General features: G+C 41.0%; 2 protein-coding genes across 2 annotated transcripts in view; one reads left to right on the top strand and one right to left on the bottom strand.

Annotated features, from left to right (window-relative positions):
- The window catches only part of LOC114549203 (receptor activity-modifying protein 3), a 43,497-nt gene extending 41,984 nt beyond the window's left edge, over nucleotides 1-1,513 (bottom strand). Inside the window, exon 1 of the mRNA XM_028569427.1 lies at nucleotides 1,095-1,513. Within this exon, the coding sequence (XP_028425228.1) occupies nucleotides 1,095-1,146 (52 nt within the window). The 5' untranslated portion in view covers nucleotides 1,147-1,513. The remainder of the gene's footprint in view (nucleotides 1-1,094) is intronic.
- Nucleotides 1,514-3,518: 2,005 nt separating this feature from the next.
- zmp:0000000991 (flocculation protein FLO11) lies at nucleotides 3,519-17,161 on the top strand. The gene is made up of 5 exons (XM_028569865.1): nucleotides 3,519-3,786; nucleotides 7,066-7,187; nucleotides 7,393-7,579; nucleotides 10,516-10,561; nucleotides 11,293-17,161. The coding sequence occupies exons 1-5, from the start codon at nucleotides 3,689-3,691 to the stop codon at nucleotides 16,435-16,437; spliced, it is 5,598 nt and encodes a 1,865-aa protein (XP_028425666.1). The 5' UTR covers nucleotides 3,519-3,688; the 3' UTR covers nucleotides 16,438-17,161.
- Nucleotides 17,162-17,444: the final 283 nt, after the last annotated feature.

Consider the following 17,444-nt stretch of genomic DNA (forward strand, 5'->3'; position numbering starts at 1 on the left):
TTCCAGGCTTAAGGTATTGGCCGGACATGGACTACATCCTACTATCTACTATGTGTATAACTCATTAAAATGGAAATAAGACTTCCTAAAGTTTCTTGCATCCATGCTTTCGTTATTTATCCACCTTTAGGTTTCTGACTCGAGAGGCGCTATACAGCAACACTACTCTAGATAAGCAAAGTTGGAAGTCTTTCTGAACCCAAGACCTTGAAATTGAAAACATATATCACCTGGCTAATGCATCCACATGGGAGGAAGCCAAGTAATTTCAACCGGCGTCAGACCAGGTGGCACCAAGACCAAATATCAGCTGAAGAACCGCTCACTAAGAGCACTCTAGTTAACCAGCTCCGGGAGAAAATTGCTGTGCTGCAAATCAGCTTAATATCTGAAATCCTGGTGTACCACATAGTACTGCCTCTATTTTGCTTACACTACAGTTATAAGAGATAACAGGGCCAAGAATAACAACAGCAGATTATCGAGATTCATGCTTTGCTTCATCTCAATCAATACCCAGCATCTATATGACGCAGAACACATCCACAGCAACAACATAACAGTTTACGTTTCATCGAGTGGATTGATCAGTCACACACTTGAAACATAATTTCATACAGGATTTCATCCTTGTACCACCAGCTAATGAGCCAGATTCAGAACATCCCCATTGGCCAAGATATAGGTCAGGTCTGTCCACTGGGGCGTGATGGTGCAGTACTATATATTTTCCCATTCCCTGTAAGTGCTGTGAGATGTGATTGATGCTCATCATACTTCTTAACAATCCTTACTATGTGCACTTTGCAACAAGACACACTCAGGCAGTGTTAAGAGACGCATAATGTGATACTATCACATAATCACAGTGATAGATAGAAGTTTAGAAATGTACAGTGCATATAATAGCATTCCATTATTTACTGCTTTATCAGAAATGCCATTATAGTCAAACTATAGTGGGGAAAGTGGGGGGGAACTGCTCAAACAGCAGGGGCTTTTGTGTGATGACAGTTCTACCAATAATGACACTATCCAGATTTCACGTGATGTGCTAAATTGAAACAAATGAAAGAAAAATCAAAGGTACTCACCCAAAATCCCAACAACAAAAAGTTTCAGTACTGCGAACTCATTTGTATCCATCACGCTGTGAGAATCCAGTCGGACTTTAAATGAAACCTCAGCTGCAGCTCCGTGGAAATGTACATTTGAATCGAACCATTGTTAAAATCATCCCAAATGTGCAAGTCCGACCTTCGCCATGCTGTCATGAATCAGGGGGAATTAGCGAAGGATTTGGAGGTGGTGTGGGAGGGGGGAGAAAGCCAGAACAAGAAGAAGAAGAAGAAGGATAAGAAGAAGAAGAAAAGAAGAAGAAAAAGAAGAAGAAAAAAACAACAAGGAAAGAATTGTGATCCCAGATGGTAATTTCTGATTGTCCTCGCGATGATCGCGGCCACTTGTGTCTGCCGGCAGAGCTCAGGACCAGTGTCCTGCATCCACTGTGGGAGGATGTGGGAGGAGGATAGGGTTCCTCCAAAGCACTGACACTGGATTATGTTTACTGAGTGAATGCGCACGCTGAGCCTCTGCCATTCTCAGCATGAACTAGAGAATGTGAGATAGGGAACATGCAGAAGACCCAACAAGGATCCGGCAACAGCACAAATAAATTAAAAAAAAAAAAAAATCGTCTTTTGTTTTTCTTATAACAGACATTTAAACACATGCGTAGCCTACACAACTATATAAATGACGTTGTCATATGTACTTTTGCCAATAAACATCGCATTGTAAAGCATAATGAAATAAAAGATAATACGCCCTAACTATGATTACGTAATGATGATCTATGATCATCTGGATTAAAATGAATCTGTCCGGTTGAATCATTGAACCGCTGTTGTTGTTGTTTTTCTGTAAAACAACACTGACCTCGTCTGGTTTCCTTTTACATTGCACCTCGATTAGACGCACAAGTGGAGTCTGCCTGGAGACTATGCAGCACAGGAAATCCTAAAAGCCTTAGTTTAGCATAATTCTACAGCTCATATAATTTAGGCCCACAGTAAATTAAGTCTGTAGGACTCTTTTTATCCACCTGAAGTATATAAATGTATCTCTCACATGTTTAGCCTTTAAAAAAAACGTGTAACAATTAGACTCTTATTACATGTATTACAGTACATGTCCAATAGTACTCACAAATACACATATTGCTATACATATCAATATGTGTATTTGTGAGTACTATTGAACATGCAGGTTAATATCTGGGGATTTGTGGAAAAATATAACTGTAATTTGATTGTCCAAATTCAAGGTGGAACAATTAATTAAAGAATAGGTTCACTATTTTTCAAGTCTGTCTTAAAACAGTAGTGAGGTGCCTGTATGTAGGCCTACATTGAAAGAGTTACTGATTGCTGTAATATTTCCTTCTGTTCATACTGGCCATTAAGAGATCACCTTAAATGGAAGAGAATGGGGAGACACTCCACTCTCCTCATTCTGTGTAAACGTGTATTCCATAGTGGATCTGAAGCTGATATGAGACTTCAGCAGTCTGATTTAGACAAATCAAGTCAATATCTTCCAAAGTTACAATACTTTTCAGTAGCCTACAGAATTACATCTTTGTGTTACTATCCCTGAACGGCAGCTCAACAAGGAAACATTGTTCAGAAACACAAAGAGGGAATTTTGTACTCAGCCTGGGTCCCACTGTAAAATGTTCCTCCCTCAGCTCTGATTCCAATAACAAGGCTTCCTTGCAGATAAGTTAGAAAATTCCTTATCTATGCCAGCAGAAATGAAAGTAACAGTCTGTCAAAACAGGAAGAGGGCACTGTTGTTCCTGCAGAAACTAAGCCAAAGCTGTCTAATCAAAGTCTGACGGACATAAAACATCATCTAGTTTATTCAAGCAACAGAGAAAATTATTGTCATCACGTCTAAATTCTGAGTGCCACAAACTATTTTCCTGGAATAATGCACCACTTTCTCTTTCAAGATGAAACATGTTAGTCGAAAATATATACACACATTGCCTTAGGGCATACAGGACAAAAGCCATCAAATAAAACTTATGCACTAATTATGGGGTTGAGGTCCGAGGAATTGTTGGAAATAAATTGTTTCAAAGAATCTTTAAGCACCCAAGGCCATATTTTTTTATTTGTTTTGAGATTATACTTGGTGTGTGATGCATGTCTGAAACAAGTAGGCCTAGGCCTATTAGAGTCATGTTGTGTTTTCTGAATTAGCACATGTGCATCTTGTGATTTGGCCTATAAATGAATTTGTATTGGCCTATAAAGGAGTGAGTATTTAAGGGTTTTGCACAAAACAAATCTGCAAAAACAGAAATGAGCTATTTGAAGCCGATTAAAAGCTTTATTTTTTTTTAAGAGACCGATCACCACAATTCATGTGTAGGCTACTGGCCAATGCTGAACGACACTAGTGTCCTGCGAAGGAAATGACCGAGGGGAGGGGGGAACTTTTCTGGAAAGGAACGCAGCCGCTCACCTGTCTGACAGGAGGTGTTGAACTTTCACCTTCACAGCGACATTTGCATGCCATGCCTGTTCACAGGTCTGTTGCTGTTAAACACACGACATTTTTAGGATGCACTGTCCTGTCAGCCCAAATAATGAGGGCTTACTGAACCGGTTAAAATACGATGTCAAGTGACGCAGGAGAGCTGGAGCTCCGAGTTGTAGGAGGAGACACAACTACGCCTAACAAGACAGCACGAGCAACACGGAATACAGCTGCAAGGTAGGTAAAAATGTATTTAAAGGGAATTTTACCAACGACTTTGTAACTATCCTGTATCTATTGTGCTTCTCATCGACCTGTTAAATGTTGCTACGCACTTTTTATGTCTCTGTTTGCTTGCTGGAGAGACTTTTACGTCGCGATGCGAGGTGTTCCCTTGCAGGGAGAGAAACCCACGCCGAACTGCGTGTATAATCTGCATGTTTAACTTACCAACGCGTGTATGGAAACTCTCACAGTCAAACGAAAACGTCTCACGATTCACGTCCTAGTTTTAGTAAATTCGGCATTAAGCTTTTCCGTTAATTTAACGTTTTACATTTGGTTCACCGCTCGAAACTGACCACCATATGGTGACCGTGTTTGACAGCAAAAGGAGGCGGGAATAATTTGGGAAGAAAGTTGAAGGTGGACAAAAATATGTTTACAGTGCTATTTTGGATAAAGCTGCTAGTGATTTGTTTCAAACCTTGTCCTCTCGCAAGTTGACATCTTTTTGACTTAGGTTTGGTGTGGCCCTTTTTATAACCCCTATACGTCACACGTCTGGGCTAAAGTTTACTTCCAGAGATGGAATGTAGGAAATATCCAAGTAGATTCTGAACGTACGTTTTGGACTGGCTACTGTAGTTATTTTGTAGGCCTATCATGTCTGAATGTATTATGTAGCATATCTTTTTCTTTTTATAGCTACCTAACATGCACACCTGAGCCTGCATTTGTATAGGTGTCATAAACCAAACTAACACCAAACCATGTAAACCAGCATCATAGGTTGATGTATTTTAGTTCAGTCTCAGTGGCTTAGCAGGCAAGCTCATACATGCAGATCCAGGCCTGAAGTTTGACAAAGTTACTGCCATGGATACGCAATGCTGCTGTCTGTGCATGTCTGGAGTCCTACCCCTGTTGATTATCTGCACATCCTCCTGCTAATACCCTCCAAATCTACTGTATACCCATCTATAGGCTCAAAGATGAACAGTTCACCTGGAAGTCTGACAGACACTGAAGGTGTGGCACAGCAAACAGAACAAGTCTCATTTTGTGCTGGCCACCTTTTGTTACCACTCACGTAGTCATTGCAGTGTAATTAAGTTGTGTTTTGATGAATCTTAAAAAGAAGTTCAGGGTGTAAATTAGTTGCGGTAGCTGGAACATTACATTCGTTTTGTGTTCAGTTGAGTACACACCCACACTTTAGTTCAGGCTGGTTCCAGGTGGTTATGTAAGTGTTTGATGGCAGATATGGGCACACACCCACAGCGAGGCTGACCTCAAGTGAAGAATATACCAACATACTTGTATGAGACACACTGGGCATAACAGAGCAGCCCAAAGAGCCATACAAAGATAACAATTATTCATCAGCTTGCAAACTATCAAAACAAACTCCGACATAGTTTACACTGTCCAGAAAACATGCACCCTACATGGCTGCGGTGTTGACCAGTGGATGCAATTTGTTTATGTTTTGTTTAACACAGGATTAGAGGTCAATAATCACTAAGATTGATTTCACTTTTAATGTAACTTTTTTTATAAACAACTAAGATTTAGATTAGATTTTATGTTTTATGTAAAATAGAAGAACGCAAGAAATCCTCACATTTGAATACGTGGAACTAAAGAAAGACTTATTCCATTAATTAATTATCACAATTGTTATTGATTGATTTTATGCCAATCAACTGTCTTGGTGATTCCCAAATGGTAATACTTGTACTGCATGAGTTCCTTCTGCAGTTTCTAGGAGTTACCTAGAAATCGCACAAAATAGTAGAATAAATTAAAACAAAAATTGTAAATCTGTATCTGCCCAGAATTCCACAGTCGGTGCATCCCTAATGGTTACCTCCCGGTTTACAAGCACTAATATTGGTGTAGTGTGATATTAATTCTTATGTTGCCTCAGGTAGAGGCAGGACTAACAACAAAACACTCTGTACTATCCACATGGAAGGCGTGTTGGCCTTGGCACTGAAGTAGCTGTTGAATAGCATAAAAATCTCCCTCCCTCCTCATAGTTATCCCTGCTTCTCTCTCATGCCATGTCATGTCAGGCTTTTATAATAACCTAACTGAGATTAAGCTCTAATGAGGCCAGCGAGTTGCCCCTGAAGGCAAGGCGGATAAGGAGTGGCAGACATGGTCCTTGTTATTAAGAAAGGTTGAGAAAGAAAAATCAAAATGCTTCACTTTCACTTCGCTTCACATTGTTTCGCTCATGGAAGCAGACACTTTTTATAATCGGACCACAAATTATTTGCTATATCACATTACATATCCATGATCGAAAAGGAGCCGGATGAAGACAAAATCTTGTTTTACCAGCACCTTTCTCAAATGATAAAACAAACTGAAATACTGTAGACTGTCGGTCAGTAGAGAGAGAGAGAGAGAGAGAGAGAAAATGCTAATTACAATAATAAAAAAAAAAAGAAAACGTATCTGGCAACTGTATCACTTTGTGATCAGTCAAAGCACCACAGGTTAGCCTACATAAAGACTCTTAAAAACTGCTGAATCAGATTAAAAAGAGAGAAAGGTATCCTGGAATGTACCGTCACAGACTGTTGCTGTCATTTCATGTGTCATGTCAAACGAACAAAGGTTGCAGTGACACGTACATCGATATTTATTGATATATTTTAGTCAACCGCCTCATCTTTGTTCTGGTGTCATCATCGTGCTTAGCCGTTGGCTTTGTAGCGTGGGTTGAGCGTTGGGTTGCAGCAGTAAATGTGCATGTTTTAGTGACTGTGTGAGTGGGTGTTTTAGTTCTGTTCTCTGGTTGTAAGAGAAAGTGAGCAGAGTGGATTTCTTAAATAACTACTGCTTACCAGTGCAGCACTGTAGAATTGATAAGATAAGGGAAGCATGGCATGTTTGAATTTCGTTTTGATGAACTATTAACCCGTAACGTCGGGCTCCAGCAATATATTTTTAACTATTTTCTGACATCTTTACAAAATGCATTTAGGGCTTACGGTGTAGCTGTGGAGCATATGCAAGCCGCTGGAAATACACCATTAAATCCTTATGTTGACCATAAATCAGCTTGATCTTGCCCACTTTTGAAATGCCCTTTAGAAAGGCATTTACTGCTTAGCTGCTTCAGTGTGGCGCTGTACCTTGGCCAGTAGTTTAAGGGCTGGAACCAGCCAAACTTTTGCATTTTTGCATGAGTAAAAGTCTTAATTTATTAGTTGATCGTTATTATTAATGTAAATTAATTCCATAAACTTCTCCGGTGTATTTTTTTTAATTTTTTTTTAGACAACAGCAGGATCAAACATATGATGAAAGGTTCAAGCAGGAAAGTCACCATGATGATGATGAAACCCCAAATGAACAGCAATGTCACCCATCAGCCATCAGACAGGAAGAAACACACAAAGGTGACATGCGCACAGACACACACACACACACACACACACACACACACACACACACACACACACACACACACACACACACACATCAGACAAATGCACAACATTTAATATGCAAAGTGTATGTCTGTGCACTGCAGTAATCTACTTAGCCTTAGGGATAGGTTCTATTAGGGCCAGAACATAATCCCCAATCTTGAATCTATTACAGCACTAATATTAAAGTTGGACAGACTAAGAAAGGAAGAAGCTGGACATTGTGGTGATTCAAAGGTCCAGACCCAGAAGCCCTTTGGAGCCAGATTCACCTCCTGCCTCTTCTTCAGACTCTCCATAAACCCAGGTCTTGACAAACCAGAGCTAAGACTCGAGAAGAATTCAGACCCCTGTCTGCACAGGTAAGCAAGGACAGGAATAGATTTACCCTGAGACAAGTGTTAATGAAACTCAGTGCTGATTTGTAATTTACATAATGTATTCATTAGCTTCTTGTTATCTTCTTCTTCTTTTTTTAACCTTTTATTTAATCAGGGAAGGCTCTCTGAGAGGAAGGCTCTCTTTTGTAGGAATGCTCTGATCACATTCACATAGTTACACCCAAATTTATACCTGGAAGCTGCCCAGTACAACCATAGTCTGATCTGCTGGCCACTGAGCAGCTCCACTGGAGTGGTTGGGGTTAGGGGCCTTGCTCAAGAGCACTACAGTGGTGGTAATGAGGGAGGGGCAAGTGCTGCTCTTTCACTTTCCCCCACCCACATTTATCCTGTCGATTGAACCAACAACTTCCCGTTCATAAGCTCGCTACTCTAACCTTCAGGCCACCACTGCCCCATATCTTAAATGAGTTTTTCCATTCCCTAAACTTTCCCAACAATGGGGTGTCGGTAAGCTGTACAGACCAATGTCCCAGGAGCTCTTTCTGAAGTCTGGAATAGGTACACCTGGAATTATGGTTGTTCTCAGAGTTACTGAAATCTTTAAACTCTCTTTGAAAAGTCTTTCCCAGCATTTAGTTGAACATTAACTGAACCACTGAACCCTGTCTGCATATTGCATACTAAGATTGTGACACACTATCTGAAAGTGATCATCACCTCCTTGTATATACAGGGAAGTGCACTTCATTTTGTGACTCCCATGAGTGCATCGGACATGATTGCATTCATGTGCATTTGTTTGTCTATGAGTTAACGGTGTATTTGTTTGTGTTGTAACTTAACGCTACATGCCCTGGTATCCAGTATGGGAAGATAAAAAGCTTGTACCGCCATTTCAGGAAGCCCGACTTTACCTTTGTTACCTACCTTATCACAAATCATTTACCTGTGGGCTGATTTTTTGCGTGACTGTGCTTCCTCAATTTAGCAATGCAAGAAAACCAGACGTCAGTATAGGTTAGAAATATTTAACTTTTTCTTTATAAATAATCTGATATGACACAATTGCTTTTAACATTGAGCGTGGTGGAGAAGGTGTATGAGCGCCTTCCCTTGAGCATATTTGCATGCTTGTAATGCAATTTGTCCCAGAGATTACATGCACCTTATCAATAGAGGTCTTTGATCAAACTGGCTTTATTGGTTCAATAGAGAACACACCCCTTTAGCTGTCTGCTAGCCAGCTGCAGTCTTTACATACCATCCAACATGACCTTATATAGACATCTTGCACTGAGTGTGATCTTGTGTGTGTACAGTACACCCATGAGTGATCAGTGTGCTATCATGTCAAACATAAAAATACCTTGTAAGTGTTTTCAGAAATACTTATGAGGTGTGACTTTAATGTGCACATGTGAGAAAACAATTTAGTAAAGAGAGAGTGACAAAGTAGAGAAGAATGTTGACCATCCTGTTGGATCGTCATTGCTGTGACTAATGTGAGACATCCAATCCCTCAAATGTTTCATACAAAAACATTACAGTAGAGCCAGGGCTGCTCAATTATAGAAAGAATCATAATCACGATTATTTTGGTCAATATTGAAATCACGATTGTTTTACACAATCGTCTTTTGGAAAGATGTAATTATTGAAATTAAAAAACAACAACAGTGAAACAGTTAAAGAAATCAACAGTGAAAACACCTTGAACTGTGAAATTTCCCTCTAATACTTTTCCTGTTTGAGCCTTTTTTTTCTCCATTCAGAACACAGGACGAAATAAGAGTTGACTTGCAAAACGTAATGTGCAAAATTATCGTTTTTCTCGATTACTCGATTAATTGCACAGCCCTAAGTAGAGCACAGGAAGAATGAGTGGGCCCATGTGAAATGTGATATTTTTAAAGCAGAAGTAACACTTTTATTCAAGTTTTATAGCTGAGATATTTTTTATCTGCATTCAAATTATAAAACCTATTTCCACTTCCCCAATCTCAATATCAAACATTGCACAATTCACATTTAAAGGCTAAGCTTTAACACTGGTGTTCTTTCCTCTGGCTTATTTATGAGTCTCAAACAAGTAAAGTGTCCATTACATATCACTGAAAGTATTTTCCTGTAAACGCGTACAACTTAAAACGATGAATGAAAGCAACACTCACGTCATCTGGATAATGTGTCATATTTATTGCTTACAACCTTCATTTTTGTGAATTGCATTACATGTCTAGCAATAACAATAAAAAAGCATATTTCTGCAACAAATATGTGAACCATATTCATAATTTCAGGGTTTTTTCAAGGTTCATATGTAGGGTAACCATAACATCTTTTGCATACCGAACAGTATGTCCAATCTACAGATAAGTGACAGGTGTAATCATAACTAGTATGCCTAATAGTTAGGGCTGAGCGGTATATCGATATTTGACCTTTATATTGATATATTTTCAAGCGAGATATGGGATTAGACAATGCCGTTAATGTCAATATAGTTTAACACAACACCTTTCTTCTGTAAAGCCGTGCCTGTGTTTGTATCGCTCCCTCTCCGCGCAACCCCGCCCCCACTCAAATACAGGCACTCACAGGCACTCCTGCAGCAGCTCGGTCCACACCACTGACATTTGTCTACAGTTTTTATTGTTATTAGCACAAGCAGTTGTATATTTTGTTAAGCATGAGAGGAAAACCTGTATTTGTACCGGTGTTCCTGCTGGGAATCTTCTGTTGTGGCGGCCGACACGGCAAAAAACTCTAAAAACAATAGTTACTGTTTTCTATCATACACTTCAGTCCATCGCACGCTCCCTCTCTTTTGTATGAGCTCTTTCTCTCCCCCCCTCTGTTACTGTTGTTGAAAACAAAAATGAGAATATGAGTTCTAGTCCATATGGCCCAGCCCTACTAATAGTTTTCATGTCTGCTCTCTCCTGTTCTGCCAGTTTAACTGAAACACAGAGGACTGAGACTGAGAACAGCAGCTGTCAGGTAAGAACACTTTTTGTCATGTTTTAGGGCAGATGCTGAAATCCTAACATAGAATACCATCTAAAAACAATTGTTAAATTGCACCTTTCATTCCCAGTCAATCCAAAATATTCCCAACCAATCAATACAGTACTTACAGTAGGCAACAAGTTAAAAGCTACTGAAATTCTTTGAAAGCATTATGAAGAAGTTATCTGTGAAAACATTACAAGATAATAAGTGGCATTGCATACTCTTGTAAACATCAGATTAATTATTATTTTAAGCGTTATACGGACAGGGTGTGTGTGCATTTGTGTGCGTGTCCTTAGAAATCTCACGTATTTCAAAATAACCTGTTTGTCAAGGCCTGAATCTCTTAAATAGCTACACCATGTTAACTGAAGCTTTAGCAATGATCTAGTCTCCCCAGCACACAATTTGCAATTCAGATAGCAGGCCACTGTTGCATACTTAATGTAAATGCCAAAAAGTATTTTACTTCAGCAGGCAAGTACTTTGCATTGGTATGATATGAAGTCACATATAAAAAATTTAGGCTTTTACAATAACATTACACATAGATGATATGTGGTTTCAATACGAAAACATAGTGTGGGATAATGTGAGGTCATATGAATTGTTAGATGTAAAAATTAATTTTAAAAAGTTCATTTATAATGAAGATTCCAGATGTTTGGCAAAAATACAGTTTACAATATCTGGAGACTTGCACTGATTTGTTTTTTCAGGTTAATGGACAAACAACTACCAAGGACTTGAGTATAACTCACAGTTTCTCAAATAGAAAGTTTGGACCACATGAGTGTAATGGCTTGCACATACTTCCATGTGGGCCGCAACCAAGGACTGGCACTAGATTCGTTGAGTTAGAAGAAGATATAAAAGACCATACAAAGCTTGGGAAACATACTGATCTTGTGGAATTATCCAACCCTACTGGAACCATGTTGTCTTCCACTGTGGTAACAGTTCTTGCACCACACTGGAGTAGCCGACTAAGACGGACCAAAAGACCTGAAGGAAATGGCAATTCGGAATCCCAGGGGAATTTACAAGATGTGGCAAATCGTGCACATGAACGCTTCCAGGAGACTGTGGACAGGTCATTGACAGATGGATCGCAGGCTCAATTAAAGGTGCCATTTCTGGGTACCAGGAGGAATACAGTGGGCTGGTCAACTAAGAGTGGTCCTGCAAGCTTGGACTATGACTCTAAGAGAAAAATGATCCAGACTGTCTCTTTGGATGTAAACTCTGGAAGGATGGACAATAGAAAAATGGATGCAGGCGCTTTAAGCCATGTACCAACAACAGCATCTCTCATGTCTCCCCTCTCCCTTGATCCAAATGAACAAAGGAGGAATCCACAAACTGGTCATCAAGGAGGACTTTCATCTCTAAGCTCAAAACCAACAACAAGCAGTCTGCTTCTGTCTTTAAGAAGATTCAACTCAAATGGCAGGAATTCTAATGCAACCTCCACCCTTAGTGAGATCCATCCTTCACCCCTGAGAAGTTCGCCAAGTGATCAAGATGGAAAACTATTCACAACACACCTAGCTCAACCCTTTCTCAATGATAATGGGCAAGAGAGGTCCAAGCCCCTCCTCTCTCCATCATCCTTTTCTTATAGGACAACTGAAACTGGGCCTATCAATACCCCATCATCCTCCAATCAAAGAGAAAGAAACAAATTGGAAACACGCTTCTTTTCAGCTTCACCCATGAACAAAGACGCCCCCTTTTCCCAACAACCTCAAATGATGAATAGAACCCACTCTGGTCTTTTATCTTCCAAACAGGCATTTCTAAGTAGACAACCATTAGAGAGGCAAGAGAACTGCAGGGATTTGGAGAAAAGTACAAACATATTCTCAGAGAGCTCTGACTCCTCACACAGACATTCCCCATATGACCGTTCTGCCTTCCAAATGACCCATTCCCTTCCTAGAAGGACCACCCTGACATCCACTACCTGGTGGAAACAAGTTACTCAGGAAGGCAGTTCCCCTCTAATCCCCAATGATACAATGAACATCAAAGAAAAACCAAACACACCCTTCAGTGATCATAGAGACTTGCCCTCTTCAAGTTTAACTGACAACAAAATGTTCAGTAGTCAAATCCCCGAAAACAGAGACAACAATAACACAACAGAGTCAGTTTTCAAAGGTAACATGAACCTTTTTATGCAGACACAGGGAGGAACTTACAACCTCAAACAAAAATATGCTGTGGGTTCACCTGACTATAAATCAGACAGGTTGTCAAACAAAACAAATTTAAACAACAGAGAACCACAAAAGACTCATAGTTTGCCTGGTGTTTTGTCTGGTTCTAAAATTAGCAGAGCTACAGAGCAAACAACATTGACTCACCCTAAAGATCTTAGAAGGCATGATGTAAATAGTAGTTCATTTAAAGCAAATGTAACTGAAATAACGCCTACTTTGCTAAATCCCAAGAGCTCAAATACACCCTCTGAGAGCATCAGCAACTACAATAATAATCATTTTACATCCAAAACCAACAGCACCCTCACATCTTCACACAACAAGGACTCTCAAAAGTTTACCAAACCACCTTTTTCACTTGCTACCACCAACACTCTTAATGGTCAAGCTCTTCCATCTAAAACTACCTCTGGTCTACCCCTAACCAAAGACACTAAAACTAATTCCTCCTTTCACTCTCATCCAGTTTCTTCACTGACCAATATTCATACATCGTCATACACTGGCTCTTCTTCCCAAACACCCAAATTCACCAACACAGCCAATGCCACACCGCTTGGCTTTGAAAGAAGCTATGCTTCCATTCATAGGCCTTTCCGCCCTAAAACTGTGTCCAGCCTGATTTCCGCAGGCAATGCTTCCTCTAAAACAAACTACAGTCCAGTATCTACTGCTTCTACCAGCTCTTCTTTTCTACCTGGCATCCATCCTGCAGCCACAACTGCCCCCAGCCCATCCTTCCTTTCTCCTCCTGTCACTCCTGCCATTGCATATTCTCCAACCACTGTCACTGTTTCCTTTCCCTTAACCCCCCCTGCCACCCCGATCATTACCAGCCCCAACTACTCAGACTCTTCCAGTCCTAATGAGGGAAGGACACGCTCAACCAGCCCAGACAGCGACCCAAAGAAACTGCTTCCCCATGTAGAGGGAAAGAGAGTGAGACGGGTAACATGGGAGGACTCAGTGGATCTGAAGCAGTCTGAGCCCGTCACAGTCGAGAAGCCAGAGCCATCTAAAGTCCAGACGAGCCCTGTAACTTCCCTCAGTTCCCTGCAAAGCGTCAAAGTTCAATCCATCTTTTCCTTTCTAAGATCAAGCAGTCCAAACACATATCCTCTTTGCTGCCCCAGTCCTAAGACCTCAAGCATACAGGTAGTGAAAGGCGGGAAGCATCGATCCTTATCATCTGACTCTGTTGATTTGGCATCCAGAGACCGAGAGACATCTAAGCAAAGACCTAGTGACACTCTGGTCTTTGACCAAGGAAGACAGGACTTATTCACATCCAGACAAGAGAGGACACTTTCAGTGGAGTCTAGCACAGTTCAGTGCCATTCTTCACCTCCTCTCTCCCTCCCTCCAGATTTTTCAAGTGGTTATAAGCTTCGATATAGCTCCCCTCCTTACTCCACTCTCATGTCTACCAGGTCAACACAGGGAGAAACTAAGACTATAATACCTAGATCACCCCTCTTCAAAAGGTCTCAGTCAGATTATACCCCACGTCTTTCCATACGTACAGATCCAGTTGCAACCATGGCCTTGCCCATGTCCAAACCCCCTCTGTCGCCTATCAGCCTGCCCCAGACCCTGTCTTTGCCTTTCCAAAACAAAACTGACACCCAAGGAAGTACAAAGTGTGGAGTTTCAGAAACTGATCAAATCAACAATAATCACAGCAAGAACAGCCAAGATCGCCAGAATAGTCAGATATTACTTGTCAACAACAGACTTCATAAGGCACACACCTCTTCCTCAACATGTGTAACTGAGACACTGGTTTACAGTATTAAATCTAAAGTAGATACAGCTGCCCCAAGGAACACCACACCTAAACCTTTGCAACATACTGCAAACACACCAGTTTCTGTGGAGACCAAGTTAAGTCAACAGTCACACAGAGTGCAGAGTAAAGACGCTAGAGAACCACATAGTCATTCAGATCAGAGCTCCAGTGGTAGCAGCTCAGCAGAGAGTCAGCCCCACAGGGAAAGGTCTAAAAGAAGAATGAAGGAGACTGTACTGGGTAAAAGCCGATTTTTTTCAGTAGAGGGCAACAATGAACAAAGCCCAAGGAGAAGCCGGTTTGCATTAAAAAAAAGTGTCAGCACACCAAACTCCAGCTTGTCAAGGTCCGAATCAGATAGGACCAGCAAGACTTCTAACAAAATGGACCAAGTCTTTAACAGACTTAGACAAACATTCAGCACCAGACGGTCTAATGATGATATATTTCGGAAGCGAGCCCTCCAAACATCTTCTGTTAGTGGATCAAGTGACGTCAGTGATATCCCTGTTGAGAGTAGCAAAATGCTAGAACAGCAGGAGCAGGAGAAAGGGATGGTGCTGAGTGACAATAAAAGGGGAACCGAGGGTACAAATAGATGGACACAAAACAGACACGCTCTCATACCACCCTCAGCTGCTGGGAGCCCCATGGCAGGAGATGAGCTTTACACCTGGTCAGACAAATCAACTCCAGAAACTGAGAAAGATGAGCAAAAGGCTTGTGCAGAACACATGAAAAGTCAAGACCAAACTCATTTGATAATCCACAGCCCAACAACGCACCAATTTGACTTTTACAACGACAATGGGACAGTTTATATACCGAAAAAGCAGTTCCTCTCTTGTAGAGATCCCAGTTCTGGTAGGAGCCCTAACCTCTCCGCTGATTATCCTACTCCGTTCAAGAAGTCCACATCAAGCCCCAGGAGCCCTTTCTCCCCCTTCTCCTCTCTTTCCCCTGTCTCCCCATTTACCTCACCGGATGCTACAGATGACAGTGTCTTCTATAGCCCAAAGCTACTGCGTCGTGGAGAATCCTCCTCACCACGGGAGCCGGGAGAGGGACTCAGCCTGGGAGGTTCAAGAAGAAGACGGGCATCCACTGGTCCTCCAAGTGCAGGACAAGGACAGGAGAAGGAATGTTTGGCATCCTCCTATGCAGACCTAAAGTATGGCATTGAGCCTGGGAGATCTTTTTCTGTGAGTTCGGTACTGTCCAGTCGACCCTCAGGTCCTGGTCGCATCTCCACTGGATCCAGGTTCATGAGTGTAGGTGACCTCACTGAATCTGCCTCGACTTGTGGAGGCACTGGCAGAGACTTGGATCAGTGGTCGGTGACTCCTGATTGGAACACAGAATGTGATTACCAGCCCAGTAAGGACTGCCGAATGTCATATTTCCTCAATGACCCTGGTAAAATGAGATCAAGATCTCTTCCTCGATCACTGACCAGGCGCTTGGCAAATTGGAGCTCAGAAGTCTCTTCTTCTCAACCTGTAACTACCACAACTTCAAGGGCAGCCCGGCTAAGGAGCCCTAACATGAACACTTGTCACTTCCCATGGGATACAGAGGGTCCTCCCACCCCTCCTCCAACGCCTCCCCTGTCACCAGTGTCCAGGCGCATGTCCAAACCTTCCAGCCCTTCCTCCCCTACCTTTCCCAGCTCATCAGGAGCACCACAGCCATTGGACAGCCAGTCCTCCAGAGGGCATCTGCCCTCCAGAGGTTATAAATCCAGCCTTAGCACCTTTGATGAGTCTTCAGACAGCAGCTCAGACACAACGACAGATGATGAATATTACTTAGAAACAGGTGAAGACAAAGAAAAAGAGACAGAATTGTGAAAGCAGACCAAATGCTTTAAATCCTCCCTCCTGTCAAGTCTCTGTGATCCTGGACTTCATTATCTACCAGCACAAAGATGAGCCAACATCTTATTATATAAAGTGACCTTCTCTACTTGGCTCCTGTTTTTTGTACTCTGCTCTCTCATTGTCACAAAGGAGACGTGAGGTATATGGTGACAGTTTTTTGCCTGCATGATTTGCTTCTCAAAAGCAGTGGTTGCTGTCATGTCAAAAAGACATTAAATGATCAAGCATGATATTATCAGCATAGGTTTAAAGAGTATAATATATGTATGTGCAGTATACTGTATATGACTGCAGATCTGCAATCTGCATTGTTTAACATGTATAGTTTGGACAGGTGCATGGCATCACTAAGCGTTGTTCATCTGTGTAGTTTTAATGATCAAACTTCTGTGTAAAGTTAGAATTTCAACGTAAAGCTTATCTTTAGTTTTGCATTTCATCTTGCTATTTAACAATAAGGTAATATTGATAATTGTGTTATGTAATATATATTATCATTGGTTTTCTTCTGTTTCAAGATTGAAATGAGTTGTGGTAAATGTTGTAAGCATAAAGCAGATTTATTTTCTTAGTGTTGCTTTGGAAACAGTTTATTTTTAAATTCTGAGAGGAAAAGTAATAATACTGTATGTTAACATTTAATGTCGAACAAAGTGCTTTAAACAGTGCCTGCTCTTATTTGTACAGTGGTAATCCAAAGTCTTAATATATCTATTTTGTAAATAAATGTAATATTTCCAACAATAACAATAATGTTTTTTTGATTTTTGTTTGGGTTTAATACAGTTTTTTTTTTTTTTTGCTTAACAACACAATTGGACACACACTTGCTGCTGCTTGATGTCACATTATTCAGCCTTAACCACCATATTTTCCCATCACAGTATTGACATGCTATGTGAAAAGATATGCTGAGTATTGGCACGACAAACAGAAAATGTGTGGCCCCGAGGCCACATTCCAGTCTGCAGGGAGGT

The sequence above is a fragment of the Perca flavescens genome, chromosome 22 (genome assembly GCF_004354835.1).
Source record: "Perca flavescens isolate YP-PL-M2 chromosome 22, PFLA_1.0, whole genome shotgun sequence".
Taxonomy (NCBI): Eukaryota; Metazoa; Chordata; class Actinopteri; order Perciformes; family Percidae; genus Perca; species Perca flavescens.

Bases quoted from the DNA above. Each gene is read 5' to 3' on its own strand.
- zmp:0000000991 (XM_028569865.1), top strand. From the start codon at position 3,689: ATGTCAAGTGACGCAGGAGAGCTGGAGCTCCGAGTTGTAGGAGGAGAC. The intron at 7,580-10,515 runs GTAAGCAAGGAC...CTGTTCTGCCAG, and splicing joins TCAGACCCCTGTCTGCACAG to TTTAACTGAAACACAGAGGA. The intron at 10,562-11,292 runs GTAAGAACACTT...TTGTTTTTTCAG, and splicing joins CTGAGAACAGCAGCTGTCAG to GTTAATGGACAAACAACTAC.